The 19,438-nt window shown below is 47.4% G+C and overlaps 1 protein-coding gene across 1 annotated transcript in view; it reads left to right on the top strand.

Annotated features, from left to right (window-relative positions):
• The window catches only part of LOC135815971 (ribosomal protein S6 kinase delta-1-like), a 29,198-nt gene extending 11,000 nt beyond the window's left edge, over positions 1-18,198 (top strand). Inside the window, exons 9-16 of the mRNA XM_065329327.1 lie at positions 552-629; positions 1,165-1,502; positions 2,743-2,780; positions 9,332-9,421; positions 11,566-11,648; positions 12,649-12,744; positions 13,049-13,079; positions 17,700-18,198. Of these exons, the coding sequence (XP_065185399.1) occupies positions 552-629; positions 1,165-1,502; positions 2,743-2,780; positions 9,332-9,421; positions 11,566-11,648; positions 12,649-12,744; positions 13,049-13,079; positions 17,700-17,776 (831 nt within the window). The 3' untranslated portion in view covers positions 17,777-18,198. The remainder of the gene's footprint in view (positions 1-551; positions 630-1,164; positions 1,503-2,742; positions 2,781-9,331; positions 9,422-11,565; positions 11,649-12,648; positions 12,745-13,048; positions 13,080-17,699) is intronic.
• The last annotated feature ends 1,240 nt before the right edge of the window (positions 18,199-19,438 follow it).

Raw genomic sequence — 19,438 nt, 5'->3', positions numbered from 1 at the left:
AACGCATGACTGTACAGTACCATGCATGAACGAGTACTCTGATTTATTCCGAGTACGATTATTTCTGAAAAAACCGAGCGAGTACTCGAGTATTCGGTAAAATTGTTTCAGCCCTATATTAAAGTAAAAGCTCACCTTCATCAAGGAATAGCAAATTGAATGCCAGTTCTACGAATACACACTTGAATAGAGCGAATACTATTTTCTATCGTGGTATTGACTGCACACTCTCCGATGTGTTCGTCAGCATCCCACCTTTGAATGGTCTCACTTGTATCATACCGAAAATGACGCAAACTTCCCTGGCAACTTGCACTCCGTGGCTCCTAGTCTGCCAACCTACTCGCCAATGTCCTTGCCATGGTACAGTCAAGCAGCACACGGGCCAACGTATGCTGTTATATTGTTCCGCACCCAATCGTATTTGGACTGCGTAGCATTGCTTGTACTCGGTCATCGTCAAGGTAGTGTGTGTGCGTGCACGTGCTCGCAAAATTGCTGTAATGTTTTCTCACGTTATATTCCTTGTTCATGTTGCCGATGTCTTGCAGACGTTGAACAAAACTGTGCAGCCCGCACAGCCAAGCGGCAAAAGGAGTCGCCGAGTTAAAAGTCGCAATCTTATGAATGTGAGTGCGTAGCAAAGACAATATGGGCTGGGTGTCCACTTGTAGGGCACAGTGTGCCAGTGGATATGTACATTGTATTATGCTTGTATTACTTCACTCACGTTGTGTCACGCTGCTGGTGCAGTAAGGAGTCTTATGTCTGACATGCCATACTACTTCCATGGTGGTTTTGTATTTTGTTGTTAATTTTGATGTTAGCTTGCCATGCCATGACGTTGTAAATCCTACACAGCCATATGCGTTTCCTGCTCCTTTGCAGCATCCATCTGGTACATGTAGAGTCAGTATTCTTTGAAGTAAATGCTCTCTCTCTCCTCTCTCTTTCTCTCTCTCTCTCTCTCTCTCTCTCTCTCTCTCTCTCTCTCTCTCTCTCTCTCTCTCTCTCTCTCTCTCTCTCTCTCCTTTGAAGTATGCGCCAGTACCGTGTGGATGTGCTGGCAATTGCAACTGTGTGATCACTTACACTAGGGCAGCGTGGGTATGTGATGTTTATCTTACATATCATTGTGATCTTCTCTTCTTGTTGACCTTACAGACATTATGTCCATACATGGTGAGGCCGGTTGGCCATTTCGACACTCCCAATCGACTGTTTCTCCTACTCGAGTATGCGCAGCGTGGTGCCTTGTGGAGCGCTCTGGAACGCTTCTACAAGGCGAATGAGGCAGAAGACAGCTCCCCGCCTGAACAAGAGAGCAACAGTATCTGCGAGAGCGATGAAGCAGGGACAGAATCGAAGCCGCAGGGCGCGCTTTCGCCGGGCTGCAAGGCACCGGTGACTTGTAGCACTGTGCCGGAAAGTCGTGTGCGACGGTGGGCAGCGCAGATTGTGTCCGCCCTTCATCACTTGCACCGTCACGGCTTTGTGTGGAAGTGAGTCAGTGTTGGTGCAACTTTCTACCGATGATCTGGCAGTCCCCTGCGATCAATGTTAGCATTGATCTACAATGTCAATGTAGCTGTACTCTGCAATGGGTTAGATAGGGAAGACCGCAGGGTCACAAGTTATCTGTAGTTTTCCAACACTACAATTTTATAGCATACTAGTAACCACGATATTGGTGGGTCAGATCGCGCAACAAGGGACCTTTCGCACCACGTGTACGGATACGAAACGAATGCTGATTGGTCACCTGGGTTCGAGGATTCGTCAGAGTCCCTGCGGAGAGTTCGTTTTCACGAATGGAAGCCTCTTCATTCGTGGCACACTCCGAATCCGTCAGGTACACATTTATTTGGTCAGGTACACGTGTTTTGCCAGGTACACATTTTTCCCTTGATTCCATGATCCATGCACGTGTGCGTGTAAACACCCGTACACCAAGCTACTGGCCGTATTCGTAGTTGCCATGCACATTTGCATGACGACCTGCGAGACCTGAATCGTTTTCAACGAAACGATTACGACCCGAATCAAACTTTCGTTTCGCATTCGATTCGTAGCAAATGCGAAAGGTCCCTACAGTTAGCACAATACTGACAATTGACACTGACGTTGGACAACAACTGAAGGTACAACTACGGACAACTTACTTCTTAACGTTTGGTCTTCCCTATGTAATTTTTATCCTTGGTTCTCCATCCGAGTCTAAACTGCGAATGGGTGTTGATAATTAATTTGGTATTGATCTAGCAGTATGCAGCAATGAGTATTGGTATTGATCTAGCTTGCAAAGACTGGTTGGTTTCTATGCACTGTGGCCCAGTTCAGTTTCCACTCTACTAGTACTTGAAGTTCATCAGTCAATGCTGAAGAGAAGAAGAGGTTGTTGCGACTTTGGCGATACTTAGGGGATTGTGTGTCGCTCCCTACGTGGGAGCTCGTGCTTTTCCTGCCGACTTGAATCTCACTGGACTGACTCGCGACTGCCATCCGGAGCACACGGTAAGTCCATCGAACCTTCCACTCGGCAAACCTGCAAGAAAGCACCACTCCCTGCTTTCTTGTGCGATTCCAGTCGGCAGGAAAAGCTCGAGCTCCCACGCAAGGAGCGACACACAATTCCCTTTTAAAATGCTGAAGGGAGTCGGGTCATGTGTAGACAGTAGTGTGTTATCCAAGCTGGGCGCTTTGTGTTTGCTGTTCTGTGTTTATTTGCCAACACTGACACAGGGATCTGCAACCCAGGAATCTCTTGCTGGACGAACAAGGTGCGGTTCATGACGCTGAGTTCGCACGGTCATATAATTATTTGGGTGTGTGTGTGTTGGGGGGGGGGGGGGGGGGGGGGCGGTTAAATTCTTGCTTACTGTGACACCCACCATTGAGGTGATGTATAATACCCCCTCCCCATGGTGTGCACTTTGAAATGCGTGTACAATTTGTACATGTAATTCATTTTTGGGCTTCTACATGTATTTTTCTTCAGAATTCCTAAACTCCATTGCAGCGTATTCCTTGCACTTCAAAAAACACCGCCTTTCCGGCAACAGGCTCTCAGCTGCACCAAATAAATAACTTTGCCAATATTTCGCCCATTGGGCATCATCAGGGCATTGAGGAAGGGGAGGCCAAATTACGAAATATAAAGACGAATAATGCAGGCAGATGAATGTTCTAGAACTAACACATCGTGGTGACACAATTGGCAAGGCCAGCAAACTAAACAATCATCACTTGTAAGGTGACCTAAACAAAACGAAAGATGAGAAAACTCACACCTACACACAGACACAATTTGGCAAGAAAACTAACACTAGCACTAACACTAAAGTATACAATCATCACCTGTAAGGTGACCTAAACAGAAGAAAGAAGACTAGTAAGACTATCACAGCACGTACAAGAACACTTTCAAGTGTGGGAATGCTAAAGGCGATCTATGTATATGACAGCGGTGTATGTGCAAAGTATGTGTATGTGCTGTGTCAGGTGGTAAAGTCCAGTGGTAGTTCAAGGAGATGGGTGTCGATTCCAGTGACGATCCGGTGACATCCAATCAGTCAATTAGGCGCCAGCCGTCATCGCAATTGACTGCTGGTTTGCGCTTCCTTATCTCGATAGCTTCAAGCAGTTTCCTTGATGGTAGCAAAGCCTCCCTGCCGAGAATCTTTGCAAGAAGAGAAAGATGAGATTCAACAGCTTAGGGGAAAACATAGTGTTGTCATAAAGCCGTCAGACAAGGGAAAGGAATTCGTCTTGTTACCCAGTACACAATATGATGAGAAAGCCGAAGCCATGCTGGACCAAGAAGCTGACTATGAGAAGGTGGCCATGGCGGTGGACAAACTGGATGAGGAGACAAGACGTTTTGTCGACACTCATCTGAAGAACAAGCTCCCGGAGAAACTGGAGAAGGCAATCAAACCGAGGCACTCGCGGATGCCAAGGTTTTACGGTCTCCCCAAAGACCATAAGGCAGGATTGCCATTGCGTCCCGTGGTCAGTTCTTGCGACTGTCCTACAAGTAACCTTTCGTTGATTGTTGAAAGGATACTGAATCAGCTCCTTATGTTCGTACCTGCTCATCTAGATAGCACCGAAGCCTGCATTGAAGACATCAAGAGGCATCGCCAGGTCCCGGATGGCTGCATCATCGCTTCATTCGATGTAGTGGGCCTCTATTCGAACATTCCTATAGATCAGAGCATTTCGGCCGCTACTACCAAGCTAGAGCAGCATACAAATGATGTCGACATGCTTGGATTGACGGTTGCGGATGTACAGCTGATGTTGCAGTATGTTCTGTCAAGCAACTACTTCGAGTTCAATAGTAAACAGTACCGTCAGAAGCGTGGAATTGCGATGAGGAACCATCTGGCACCTCCGCTGGCCATCCTCTTCATGGATGTGCTTGAGCAGAAGGCTCTCTCGACAGCTACAGTGAAGCCAGATCTCTACAAGCGATATATCGACGACTGCTTACTACTGTACTGTGGAGACATGGCTGGAAAGGTTTAACAGCACTCCTAGATCACTTCAACGGACAGCACACTACTATCAAATTCACAATGGAACACTCGGTCAACGAAACTCAGTCAGTGAACTTCCTAGATCTAGCGCTGTCTGTGCGTGGAAACAGCATAGAGTGGGAGCTCTATGTTAAGCCTTCCCACAGTGGTGTCCACCTGTCTTATGAATCATGTCTCCCCTGGTCGTGTAAAAGAGCTGTTGCAACGAACCAATTCTCTCGAGCTATCCGTAACTCGTCAACACCGGAAGCGGAAGACAGGAGCATGTCCATAATTGAAGAGTTGCTCGAGAGAAATGACTATCCACGCACCGAGATAAACGCAGCACGACGAGCAGCCAAGGGGAAGAGACAAGATACACACCCGTCTCAACAACAGCAGCGTGACAGCAAGCGCAGACACAACCAATTCAAGTCAGTCATCAAACTGCCCTTCATCAACGACTCACTTGCCGCTCGTGTCTCACGACGTGTTTGAAAGTTCAGTATGCATGTTCGTGTTGTCTTTGTGTCTGGTCCTTCTTTGAAGGATATGTTGGTCCGATCGTCGAGTGCTGTACGTGTGTGTCCCCGTGAGAAGCAGCGATCGGAGGTGAAGAGAGGGAGAGGTCGACCAATGGAGTGTCGTGCATGTGATGCGAGTATGGTGAATAGTCAGTGTTTAGTCAAATGTGTTGTCTATTGTATGTCTTGCACGTTGTGTGCGGAATTGTACGTTGGTGAGACCGAGCGGCCGGTGAGGGACCGATTCGCTGAGCACTACCGAGAGGCAAGGGCGATGGTGGCGAAGGCTCCCTGGGGCTTCCACTATCGTACCCAGCATCGAGAATCTTCAAAGTCTTCCAACTGTCTGCCCTTCCACCAGGCAAAGATTCTCGGCAGGGAGGCTTCGCTACCATCAAGGAAACTGCTTGAAGCTATCGAGATAAGGAAGCGCAAACCAGCAGTCAATTGCGATGACGGCTGGCGCCTAATTGACTGATTGGATGTCACCGGATCGTCACTGGAATCGACACCCATCTCCTCGAACTACCACTGGACTTTACCACCTGACACAGCACATACACATACTTTGCACATACACCACTGTCATATACATAGATCGCCTTAAGCATTCCCACACTTGAAAGTGTTCTTGTACGTGCTGTGATAGTCTTACTAGTCTTCTTTCTTCTGTTTAGGTCACCTTACAGGTGATGATTGTATACTTTAGTGTTAGTGCTAGTGTTAGTTTTCTTGCCAAATTGTGTCTGTGTGTAGGTGTGAGTTTTCTCATCTTTCGTTTTGTTTAGGTCACCTTACAAGTGATGATTGTTTAGTTTGCTGGCCTTGCCAATAGATGACTTGCACAAAGATCCGAGCCGCGAGTGAGACGGGGCAAGTGCACCCTGTGCACCCAGGCTACACTGCGGGCCCCCTACACCATCTGTAGTGTACTTTTTTGTCAGCGTGAATGAACGGTGCACGGCATGTACATGTACATGATCAGTACCGTCACTAGTGTGCACTGTCTTCAGCAGCTCATGAGTCATGCATGATTGTGCACTTGTAGGGTTAGTGGAAGTACATGAGTGTATATTATGTGAAGAGAAGCCAGGCGTCCAAACCAACCCAAAATACTCTTGCCTTATTCTTCGGTGAAATAGTTATATAAAAATTAGTGTTTAAACCGAACACGGATTCTTCGAACGAATAATCTATCGAATAATTTCGCCCTCCATCGAACGAATAATCTATATTCTATCATACGCATGATGGCATTTTTCAACACTTTTTCAGCACTTTTTAAGTAGTTTTTTAAATAATTTTTTTGCTGATTATCGGATTTTGTTATGTGGAGGTGCAAAACCGGTTAACCTGTACCGCCAAAAGTACATAACCCCCAGAGTGTGCAACGCCTGATCCAGCTCTGCATAGGGTCTTGGTCGAAAGTGGTCAAAGACCGAAAATCACATTCACTGCATCCATGTTTCCCTCGTATGGAAAGAACAGAAGTACATGTATTACTAGATACCGATAGGAGATTAAACCTTGGAGGAGAAGTGATTGAGAAGAAATACTACGAGCAGATCTACGCAGTGCAAATATCACTAGGGTCAGCACTGGGCATAGATCGTTTTTTTTTTTTTTTTTTTTTTTTTTTTTTTTTTTTTTCTTTTTTTTTTTTCGATTTCTGATAATTCCTACGACTATTCGATTATTCGTTCACCCCACGAATATTCTAAATTATTCGATTATTCGATTATTCGTTTCAACACTAATAAAAATTGGCTTACCAAACAACAGTGAGCATAGCAGCAACCTCGATGCACCCAATAATATGGCATCCGGGAGCAGCAAGTGTTGCACGAGAATCCCAAGAACACGTCATGCTCCATGCTACCCGCCGCCATCAAAAGAACGAAGGATAACTGTGCTAGCCTAGTTCATATTCAATGTAACGCTAACGGTACGGGATATAGGAGCCTGTTGGGAAGGCGTGGGTGAGCTGTAAAATCGTGTACGGTTCGCACAGCACAACATACATGCAGCAGTTATTGCGACAGTTAACGTCGATGGACGAGAGTCATACAGCACAGCCCATGGGGGTTGACATTTCTGGGCTTCCTTTCCGAAAGGAAAGTTTTATTTCTTCTCAAATAAAGCAGAATCATGCTGATTATACCAGTCTGTTATGAAGACAAGAAAGCAGCCATGGACATTGTGCCATTCTAAAGGAACGACAGGTAAAAGATAAAGCACTTCATCTGAAAACTCAAGGACTATCCATACAGCAAATGATAATCCAAGCCTGATAATGTCCAACTCTGTCATGTGAGCCATTCAGTGAGTTATCATGGGAAGCGTAATGTTCGAAATGCTGAAATTTGAACAGTTGCAGTTGTGTTCGTCGCCACACAATGCCATCGCCAGTTGACATTCGAAATGTAGCCATTTTTTACGCTTGTGTCCCTGTACACGGCATGGAAGGTTGAACAGATTCAACTCTTCCATCACTTCCTGATCTGTACAGTAGTGCAGTTGCGTTCCCGTTCCTGACACTCACATCCGGCTCCGCTAACCAGCATCATGAGCACTCCAATGGTTCCCGCCGCTCCTTCCGCATCGTCCCAGCGCGCCCCGTCAAAATGTGAACTACTGTAGGCAACGGAGCCAATGTATGATGAAGGTGAATGCACTGTTTGATGATGCTCCAACAAATCCTTTCACCGTTGTATTGAATTTGTAAGAAGAGTAGTGGCTCAACTGTGGGTCCAACGCAGAAGGTACCTCGCAGCGCAGTTCTGTTACGTCCACAATAATGAACACACTCAGCAGACTGTGATGTGTATCAGACACACTCTGGCATTATTTGTTCCACCTTCTCCCAGGAGATAAAATGTAGTTCAATCATGTCTTCAGTACATGGGGTACCGTTGCCTCGTTGCAACTAAACAGGTATGCAAGTTACTTTCCCATGAGACCCAGCCAGAGCCGCATCGTCGTCATTACCAGCTAGTCATGGAGAGGTATAATGTGACTTTCCACCACTCCCTGATTCAATCATAGTTTGCGAGCCTGCGCAAAACTGCTTTCTCACTAGAGCCAGGCATTGGATACATATGGCTTCAGTAAGGTTTACAATGCTATGTCTCTGGTCTAAGTCCAAGTCTAGATACAGCTGCTCAGAGTCAGGGCTGATGAAATGTTCATATCGGAACAAGTGAGACTTCAACAGTAGCTAGTACACATCAGGCCTGAGGACTTCGCAGCGTTTCTCCAGCACACTTGTTCTCTCCTTCAACTCAGATACTACTTGAAGTACTAGTAAAGGCCATCTGGCTCTCACACTCAGTCCTTCCACCCTTCATTTTCGTGGTTTGGGCTTTCACTCGTGACTCGGCAGGTTCCTGGCCTCTCCGCAGTCTGTCCTCAGGAGAGGGTCGCTATGGAGCTAGTGCAGCCGAATCAAAGGGAATCGAGTTCTTTCTCAGACGTCCACAAACTTTCGTTGTGCTTGACTTCGCTTCCACTGCGGGAAAGTAGTCACACTTCAGGACCACGATGTGCTTGTTGCAGCCTACACCAATGATACTAAAATAATATTCCCTCATTTTTCTGCCTCCCGGCCGGCCGGCTCAGCAAGGAACGTATGGAATGGGAGCCTCAGTTCCATCTAACGTCTGCTAGTGCATTCAGGAGCGCAGCGGCGCTCCGGCATGACGATACAAGCCGAATCAAAACAACTCTACTCTACGACTCTAGCCAAAAAACTAGCTCAGTGTTCGTCAGGCAAAAAGCCAAAGTCACGAACTCAAAAGGTGGGGAAGTCAGAGTCAGAAGGTCCACTTGCCCCGTCTCGAACCCAGACAATCTTTGTGCAAGTCATCTATTGTGTCACCACGATGTGTTAGTTCTAGAACATTCATCTGCCTGCATTATTCGTCTTTATATTTCGTAATTTGGCTTCCCTTCCTCAATGCCCTGATGATGCCCGATGGGCGAAATATTGGCAAAGTTATTTATTTGGTGCAGCTGAGAGCCTGCTGCCGAAATGGCGGTGTTTTCAAGTTCTACATGTATATCAGAGAAATACTTGCCAGTAGCTTTCGCTTAAAATAAAATAGTGTTGTGTTTGGAGGATTGGCTGGAGCTGTCAGTTTTGGAAAAACTGGATCCAGCTTAGATCTAAGGTATCCTACCTACTTCAGTAACTGCATTCAGTGCTTTGGTCTTGAATGGATGTTTTCACGGGACATTTTAATGGTTGACTGGTGTTTTCCTCCACCTGCTTGTTGATGTAACTTGTAGATGACGTTCTACTGACGTACAACGGTTATTGGGAGAACGTGGATCCGCAGTTCAGCCTGTGGGCTCGGGAGAATCTGTACACCGCTCCAGGTAAGAGGTGCATGCTACCTTCTATGGTAAAGAGGTGCACACTACCTTCTATGGCAAAGCCTCTTGTACGGGCAAAATGAATGGCACAATATCATCAAACAAATTCAAATTCAATAAACTACTTGAAATGCAAAAATCAATTTAAATGCTAGTAAATCGGACACAAAATAAAATAGTAAAATCAATTGGAACACAAAAAAGGAAAGAAGAAAAAACTAGGTAAAAGAGCCCACATAGACATTACCGTACTGGCAGCAGCCTTCTATGGTTGTGGTTCACTTCTCTTGCACTGCATTGATACATTGGACACAGTGGTGGCAGGTAGTGGTCTGCTGTACGCTCTACACAGTGGTGGCAGGTAGTGGTGTGCTGTACGCTCTACACAGTGGTGGCAGGTAGTGGTGTGCTGTGCGCTCTACACAGTGGTGGCAGGTAGTGGTGTGCTATGCGCTCTACACAGTGGTGGCAGGTAGTGGTGTGCTGTACGCTCTACACAGTGGTGGCAGGTAGTGGTGTGCTCTGCACTCTACACAGTGGTGGCAGGTAGTGGTGTGCTGTACGCTCTACACAGTGGTGGCAGGTAGTGGTGTGCTGTGCGCTCTACACAGTGGTGGCAGGTAGTGGTGTGCTGTGCGCTCTACACAGTGGTGGCAGGTAGTGGTGTGCTGTACGCTCTACACAGTGGTGGCAGGTAGTGGGGTGCTGTACGCTCTACACAGTGGTGGCAGGTAGTGGTGTGCTGTACGCTCTACACAGTGGTGACAGGTAGTGGTGTGCTGTACTCTCTACACAGTAGTGGCAGATAGTGGTGTGCTGTACGCTCTACACAGTGGTGACAGGTAGTGGTGTGCTGTACGCTCTACACAGTGGTGGCAGGTAGTGGTGTGCTGTACGCTCTACACAGTGGTGGCAGGTAGTGGTGTGCTGTACGCTCTACACAGTGGTGGCAGGTAGTGGTGTGCTGTACGCTCTACACAGTGGTGGCAGGTAGTGGTGTGCTGTACGCTCTACACAGTGGTGGCAGGTAGTGGTGTGCTGTACGCCCTACACAGTGGTGGCAGGTAGTGGTGTGCTGTACGCTCTACACAGTGGTGGCAGGTAGTGGTGTGCTGTACGCTCTACACAGTACGCTCTACACAGTGGTGGCAGGTAGTGGTGTGCTGTACGCTCTACACAGTGGTGGCAGGTAGTGGTGTGCTGTACGTTCTACACAGTGGTGGCAGGTAGTGGTATGCTGTACGCTCTACACAGTGGTGGCAGGTAGTGGTGTGCTGTACGCTCTACACAGTGGTGGCAGGTAGTGGTGTGCTGTACGCTCTACACAGTGGTGGCAGGTAGTGGTGTGCTGTACGCTCTACTCATTCTACTCATTGCCGTCATTGGTATAGCCTGGACTACAATCCATGCAGAAAGAATAATGATCTCTGGCCTTCATTTCAAATTTTGATTTCTGTTGATGAAGAGAGTCTTCGCGCAGGCCCTTTCTGTTGAGGCAATGCTCTTTTTCTTAGAACAGTATGTGGATGGGCTCATATGAATTGATACCGGTATGTCTCTTCTGACTTCTTCCGAGAAGAGGGCCGGATAAGCTTTTTTTTTTGGGTGTTCACTTTCCTGTTAACGTTCCCTTTCCCAAGTCAACTGCCTCAAACTTAGGAATGTTCATGTTTGTAGGATTTTTTTCTTTTTGCTCTCTATTCCTTCCATTCAACACATGCTGCGTACATGCAGAAGTGCTGGGGTACTGTGTTAGAAGCGCTGGTTGTGCCCGGAAAACACACTGTAGCAAAACCCTTCTTTTTTTAAAGTGCAGCATTCAGGCCAAACACCTCAGCCCACAGCTTTCGAAAAGTGGCATGTGCTCCGGAAGAGACCACACAAAGATACCCTTACTGGCCGTAGGCTAAAACTCCGATCCTAAATCAGCCGGTAATGTGTTTCTGACCAGTGTGCCCTAAGAATAAGCAGGTCGTGGTGCCTGTTCCTGGGGTTCCCTCATGCCAATCTGGTGCACAGCATGTTCACAACAGCCCATCCGTGCTTGTGTATAGCTTGCCCTTTTAGTTCAATACCCGCTCAGGTTTTGTTCTGGTCGTGCAATGTTCTGCTGTGTGTACTCTGTCTTTATTCCGTCTTCTTTCTAGAACTGAATGGTCTAGATGCGGCAACAGAAGCAGCCGACTGGTGGAGCCTTGGTGCCATACTCTACGAACTGTTAACTGGCCAGGTAAGGTGCCATATCGCTGGGGAGGCTTCAGCTCCTCTGAAATCCCGGTGACCACACACCTCTCCTTGATGCATGTCCTTGTGTGTTCCTTGTGTGTGTGTGTGTGTGTGTGTGTGTGTGTCTGTGTGTCCCATATGGTGCAGTGGTATGTGCAGCGATTTCCAATCGATAGGTTGCGGGTTCGATTCCCGACGATTATGGTCACACACGTCTTTCTTCTCTTTCTCAGGCTCTTCCTGACTTTTCTTTCATTCTCCTGGGTAGTTACCAACAGCCAGTGCATGCCGGAGTATGTGGTGTGATCAAGAGTACGTGAAAACCAGAGTGTGCAGCTTGGGGCCTTTTCTGCTATGGGTGTCTGTCACGGCGGAATTCCGTGATTACATCATATTTGGTGCAGATCTGAGGTGGGAAATGGCGTAGTGCGTACAACTGAGCTGCAGTTGTGCAGAAAGAGACCTGCTTGAATCCTGCTTGTACACACTACATCACTAAAATGATGTTATCACGGAATTCCGCCGTGACAGCAACCCATCCGAGCTGCACACTCTGGTTTTCATTTACTCTTGGTGTGATGTGTGTGCGGGGGAAAAAAAGAAACAAAAGACCCAAAATAGGGATTCACTGGCCAGAAAAAGTCACTTCAAATAGCTGTATGGTGTAGACCAGGCTGAATAGTGACGGTCAATTCTTCAGCCTTGCAAGCTGTTGAATGGTGCAATCCCAGCACAAGTTGCTATGGCTTCTGCCGTAGCATTGCTATCATCGCCTCCGGCGATGGGCATCAAAAGGTCTGTGTCTGTGTGTCTGTTTGCGTATGTGTGTGCGTGCGCATGCATGTCTGTGCGCATACTGTACCTGTTCTCACATCTGACAGCATGTCTGTGTGTGCGTGTGTGCATGTGTGTGCATGTGTTCGTGTGTGCGTGTGTACATGTGTGCACGTGTGTACATGTGTGTGTGTGTGTGTCTGTGTGTGTGTGGCAATGCGATTGTTCAGACCCTACTCTCGTGTCATCCAGCCGGCGTTTCGTCACACAGCTGTTTATATCTACCAGTGCACCTGTCCTTCCAAGCATCCTCTCTTCTACAAAATGTAAGACTTTTCACATCACTGATACCGGTGCTTGTACACAACGCGTATTGCACTGTGTCCGTTTTTACGCTCCCAGCATCTGCCTTTTTCCTGCTAGTGCTTCTCTGGCCTCTGTAAAGCATTTTCTCTGGATATCGTTGTCTTGTTTTCCTCCCTCTGTCTGTGTGCTGTCTTGCATGTATGTCTGTCCATATATACAATCATGTATGTGTGTGTGTGTTTGTTGGTGTGTTTGTTTGTTCGTTTGTTCGTGTGTTTTTTTGTTTGTTCGTGTGTGTGTTTTTGTTTGTGTGTGCATGTGCAGCTCTTACAGCCGTCAGCCAAAGAACGTCTGGGTAAGTTAGCCCTTCTGCTATATTTGCACATACAGTAAAACCTGTAATGGCGACCACTCGACCATGGCGACTACTTTTCCTTGTCACGGACGCATTCACATTCGAAACAGCTCGGATGAGGCGACCACTTGCTCAACGCGACCAACGACCACCCACCCGCGACCACGTTTCACCCTACTAGTACATGTACAATGTACATGCATTGCACTGAGTCTGAGTCTGTGCACCACGCATGATCTACACATCAGCGCAGGAAGTGTAGAAGCACATGGCGTGTCATGCACGACACTGACAGGTCTGACACTGAGGCGCACATGAGTCGTGAGGAATAGCATAGGTGTGTGCAGTGTGATGAACTGATCAAAATGATATGTCACATGTACATGTATATTGAATATGTTCACGTGACCCGCTGAACCTGGATAAGAAGACCGCCTGGCCAAGGCGACCACTTTTTCTCGTCCCTTGAGTGCTCGCCTTAGACAGGTTTCACTGTATATCAAGTAGCAGAGAACTGGTTTGTGGACTTGGAAATGTGAAAGTGAACAAGGAAAAGACCACTTGTGTTGGTGGCGATGGTGTAGGGTGTCCATGTTTGGAAAAATTGGAAAGAAAGGCATTACCGTCGATGGGGTAAAAAGTCACTACATTAAATCCGTCACAAAAAAACGATCTTTGGAAAGGTCACTAGCGACTCATTCTGTATTAGGGATCTCAGCGCGTGAACTGCGCAGCCAGTTCGCGCAAGTGAGATTTTCGATCCCTGCGTCAAGTGCAGAAACCGTGAAAAGAACATTTTTCGAAATAAATCAAGTTGAAGAAGACAGTAGAAATGGCTGAATGTTGCGTCCAGGAAAGCACGTTCTACGGCCATCTCCAAGCTACCTATCTCTCTGACACTCTCAGAGGAACTATGGAGGGTCAAAGAGCACATATTTCACTCTTGGACGCAGCGTGAACACCTCTTCTTCTGAGAGTGATGTCTTCTCTCTGAGTGATAATGGCGGCGACGTTCATGCGGCGATGTTCATGATGGCTGATGCACTGAAAATCGAAGTTAGGATAATAATCTAACCGGAGAAAAAGTCTGAATTTTTCACTGCATCTTCTCTGAAGTGGGTTCTTGCTGCATGGCAAATTATAGGAAAACCGACCGGGGCGATATCGCCTTGGCCACACTGTCCTTTGGCGGGAATCACAAAGTATGTTCGAACGACGATGAAGATGACGATTCCGCTATTGTCGACCGCTTCCGCTAGTGTCGAGAACCGGCCGTCGCCATTTTACAGCTGTGTCCGCGAGCTGCACTCAAAACTCGATGACGCAATGTACATGTATGCGCAAACACCCTGCGCATTGCACGCCCTGAGATCCCTACCTGGTATTCGTATACATAGCGCCCATAGGCGGTTCCGATATTCTGCTGACTCGTAGTTATGATTTCTTAAATTCTTTAAACTTGCCTCTATATTCCAATACATGTACATTCATTGTAGTTGGTGCTGTTTGTTAGACTTTTTTATGTGTGGAACTCGGAATCACGGTTTTATCACTTTCTTTGTCCTTCTCTCGATGTGCGTAAGCAGAGTACATGTACCGGCAAGCCGTGTAGTGCGCCCGCAGTATTTTTTGTTTGCCTTCGCATTAGGTGCATTACTCCATTAGGCTGTGCAGCCAGGTGGATTGAGCACACACTCTCGAGCTGCAAAACTCGTTTCAGATGTGCTTTGCTTCTAAATAGAACTTGGCATTTGAAGATGTGTATCCGGTGCAGAAGTTGTCTTCTAAATTAAACTAGGGTTTTGAAGATTTTCTCCGATGAGGATTAAAATGTCACAGTTCGCTTGAGACTCAGTCAGGGCCCGGTCACACATGCACTGGGGTTCCGCTTCGACGGCGAGGTTCTGCGTCAACAAGCCTGGTGTCGCTCCAGCGGAACCAGCGTGTATGGTCACACATACAAACAGGGCAAACTCCTACTTTGGCGGAAAATGAGAGTAAAGTGGACTGTGGTGCATACGGTACGGAGAATAGACTAGGTCAATGACTATCTTGCACGCATTTTTGTTGCATGGACATCATACGCATTCAAATTTCTCGTAGCAAGTCCATATACAGCAGACCGTGGTGTTTTCCCCTGAAGCGAAACCGCAGAAGCGAGAGTTCCGCTCCCAAAATTTGGAGGCAGCGGATTTGAGTTACCGCTGGAGCGGAAGTTCCGCTTTTCGCCGCTGCCATTGCATTTTTTGCTCCTGCGACGTCGCTTCAACGGATCCGCTACTTTTGAGTGCATGTGTGACCGGGCCCTTAGACTGAGGGCGCGTTTGGTCGGTACGACCTAGAACAGGATTCACCAGAACAGCGCGTTTGGTTGGGACTGCACATGTTCTGGGTCGACCAGAACATGTTCTGCTTGCTCCGGCCTCGAGGCCGGAGCAGACCGAGCAGTTTCACTTTTTCACAGTGAAACCTGGCGGGAACATCGATTTTGGTCCCAAATGATCACGTGCAGACGCTGTTGGGTTGTACTCGTCGTACCGTACACAGTGCCCATGGTGACCCATACAAATTTTGAAGAATGCACCAAGTTTTGCATATTTTTCACAAAAATGTGCTCTGTTTCTGGAGTACCGTTTGGTTGGCTTGAGGCTGCTCCATGTGCACCAGCTGTTCGATCCTGTTCTAGATCATACCAAGAGTCCATAACCCTCCAGAGTGTGCAACTCCAGGTTGGGGTCTGGCGCAACGAAATCCAAACATTGCGTCATCCGGTCCCCGGGCAAGCATGGGCGGATGGGGCCATGTGCATATCTGGTACATCCGGCGGGGGTTCCAAGTTGAAGGTTGCTTTGAAGCAAGCCACGGAAGTGTCACGTAAAACGTTTGCTCCACGGGCTATGCAGTGTCAGCAGAACGGCTTTGATTTCACAGTCACAGAATTTTTTTTATTTGAAGAGAGTTTCTCTGCTCGTTGTCTGAAAAGCTTGTATTGGGAGAGTTCGTGACTCCGGGATAGCAAGAATAGGCATGGACATAGATTTACAAGATTAGATGGAAATAGCTCTTGGCACACGGCATGAAGACCCGATCGATTTCGAAGTAGATGTGCTTCAACCTCGACAGTCGAGAGAAGAAAATGAGGAGCCCAGATCGAGCAAAAACTGACGAATATCGTCCACAGAGACACTGCACTCCGGCGACAATGGGGAGCGCTTTGCTTTAGGTTCAACAGTGGCCATTGTTCTTCTCTTATCGGAGAGACACTCAAAAGAGAAAACTGTTCGACAACTCTAAAATAATTCTTTGTGTACTTGAGCCTTTCCAGGCGTGTTACGTACAATACCTGGCCGTGGATTCGTAAAGAAAGACCCCAAATTGGGCAAACGGGCGAAGTAGGTCCGGGCCAAACTTCCCATTTCGTCATAGCTACTCACTACATGACGTATGAAGTTTGGATTTCGTTGCGGCACTGATTTGTGCTGAGAAGGATCACGAGTTGCACACTCTGGGGGGTTATGGACTCTTGATCATACCAACCAAACGCACCCTGAGTTTTCAGCATCTGTAGGAATGCCACCACCCTGCAAAGATCTAAGGCGCAGATGCAGCTCCTGATATAGGGGGTCCTCGAGCTGATTTTCATCCAGTGGATTATTAATTCTCAAATTTCCCACTGAGCGGCAAATATCCATGGTAACCACGGATTTTTTTCCAAATTTCCCTCAGTGTGACCACGGTGGGAGGTGAGTACATGTAGATCAGAGGAAAGTGGTCAAAGACCGAAAATCACATCACTGCTGTCGGTCGCAGCTCGGCTGGAAAATCCTTCCGCTTCCAAGCAGGACTTGAACCTGGTAGAGGCGACGGTTTCAAATAGGACATAGGTTGCAAACCGGAACGGTCTCAATATTCACTTTCTCTTTTGGTATTTTGATTAGAAAACGTATGTCACAGTGAGACTACGATGTGTTTTACTCAGCGCCAAAATTCCATGGCTCTGCGATGACCAGAAGCGCCATACCAAGCATTTGAGTTTTTGACGTGTTGCTTCCCACTGCGACTTGAGTTTTACGACTTTCAAAAAATCAACTTCTTGTCGCAGTTAAACAGCGGCTTGCCTCTCACCAATAAAGCACCGTATACCGATCAAAACTAATGGAAGCACACATAAGGCTTATTGTTACTCTGTACTGGCCGTCGTGGAGCGATAGCAATTACCTAATTTCAGACCCAGAGTGAATTTGAAGTGCACTCTAAAACATGTCCGGTTTAGAGCCACCTCTGATTTGAAGCGAAAAATTGGGCAACTTGGAGGCAATGTGTCAACACAAAGGAGTGGCTCAGTTCAATTGACTCTGGCCTCAGAGCAAACTTCAACATGCCAGTTTCCTTCCACAAACATATTTCGAGTGAACAATCAACGCTGATGATCGGTTTGGGTCTATACAAATTTGGCTGTCAAGCCGTTCCGGTATCGAACCGTCGCCTCTACCCTCTGTTTCTCAATCATGGTCTTAGACCATCCCACTATGCCTGCCTGCCTAGGATGTTGTCTTTTAAATAGAACTCGGGGTTTGAAGATGTTCTCCGATGCGGATGTTGTCTTCTTGTGTGTTCCAGGTGCTGGCCACTCTGGAATCGAGGAGATCAAATCCCATCCCTTTTTTGCTGGTGTATTGTGGACGAGTTCTCGCTGATGTCACCAGGTTCTCGTCAGTGCTCAGCCGACAGCCAGGCACCAAGTGGCCTGTCTGTCCTATTTCCCGTTGATACGACGAGACATTTTAGCCATGAAATGGTGGCACATAACGATCTCGTTAACCCCGTACAAGCAATTACGATTAGATATACCTGTGCAATCATATTGTGTTCCTGATCAAGCTGGACTTGAATACCCGTTTGATACTTGCCTCCCCTCCCTCTCATGCTTGCATGCGCGCGCGCGCGCGTGCGCGCACACACACACACGCACACACACACGTGTGTCCGTACCGCTATCAGCTGTGGCTTGAACGTTTCTCATTGCTTTTCATAGTATAAAGTGCTAGTACTAGGCTGGGCCTGGTCAGGCAGTAGGCCTTCAGGAGATCTACTATTCCTATAGCACACTGAACTGTTTCTTCCATGCAGACTGCACAGTCTGACATGTTGTTTTTAGTTTTTAGAGCAATATAGTTTATCTCTTTTTTGTAGCACTTCCCTAGCCCTTGGTATCCATCGGCGTAGGTATTTATTTTTTTAATCCGTGTGCTCTGTTTTTGACACGGCTGTTGATTGTCGACTTGTACTTATATAGCGTGAGATGAGATGTCTATGATTGTAGGTGACTGCGTGTACTAGGCTTCTTTGGCCCTCTTCGGCATTAGTGTTCATTGGCACATACTGTCACATCACTGGCTATTCTCAACTCTCCCCCTTTTAAAACGCTTTTATACTGGCATATACATGTACACGCATTCCACATAATGGTGCTGGTGCTACAAGTAGTATTTATTCTTATGGTTTGGATACCGTGCGCTTAGAATTACGTCGCTTGCTCTTCACAAATCTCGTCAGCAACGGTAAGTAACTTCAGTAACTTGTCTCAATTTGCAGTGTTGGACAGCTCACTAGCTGGGGGGGGGGGGGGGGGGGGGCGCTATCGGCAGAGGTTGGCAAAAGTTTCCATCGCCTCCGGTCTCGTGGTTAAAGGGGAAGTTAAGGCAAAAATTAAAATTTCACCAGTTGTAGTCTTCGGGGTGCTGAGTCGAATGGTCTTGGTCCGAGGAAGCTGAGACGCTCCCTTCCTACTTGAATCCCAATCGAACTCGCGCACTTCCACCGAAACTGGGTGACTGCGCCCTACTAGATGGGGGTTTGTATGCAAAATGTCACTAAAAGCGCCATTTCGTTCTTATAAAAGCACGGATGACCGCGATTGGCCCATATGTTGTAGTCTTTTGGATGCTGAGTCGACTGGTTTTGGTCCGAAAAGGCTGCGATGCAGCGTTCCTCCTTTATTCCCAATCGAACATGGTCGAACAAGTGGTCACGTGCTCCTGCGTACACCAGTCACCTGGTCACCGTGCCTGCAGGGTACAACTTACTAGCCTGTTTGACCTTTTTTGGGTGCAGTCCTGTCACTCGAGTTGAACCTTGGTGTGAAAGTTGTCGCCTGCTGGCGTGGTGACCAGGCGATTTGGGCACCCAGGAGCACGTGACCGCTTCTTCAACCATGTTCGATTGGAAATAAAGGAGGAACGCTGCATCGCAGCCTTTTCGGACCAAAACCAGTCGACTCAGCGTCCAAAAGAGTACAACATATGGGCCAATCGCGGTCATCCGTGCTTTTATAAGAACGAAATGGCGCTTTTAGTGAC

This window comes from Sycon ciliatum, chromosome 4 (genome assembly GCF_964019385.1).
Source record: "Sycon ciliatum chromosome 4, ocSycCili1.1, whole genome shotgun sequence".
NCBI classification, from domain to species: Eukaryota; Metazoa; Porifera; class Calcarea; order Leucosolenida; family Sycettidae; genus Sycon; species Sycon ciliatum.
Note: the sequence above shows the minus strand (reverse complement) of the source record. Positions and strands in the feature narration are given on the sequence as shown.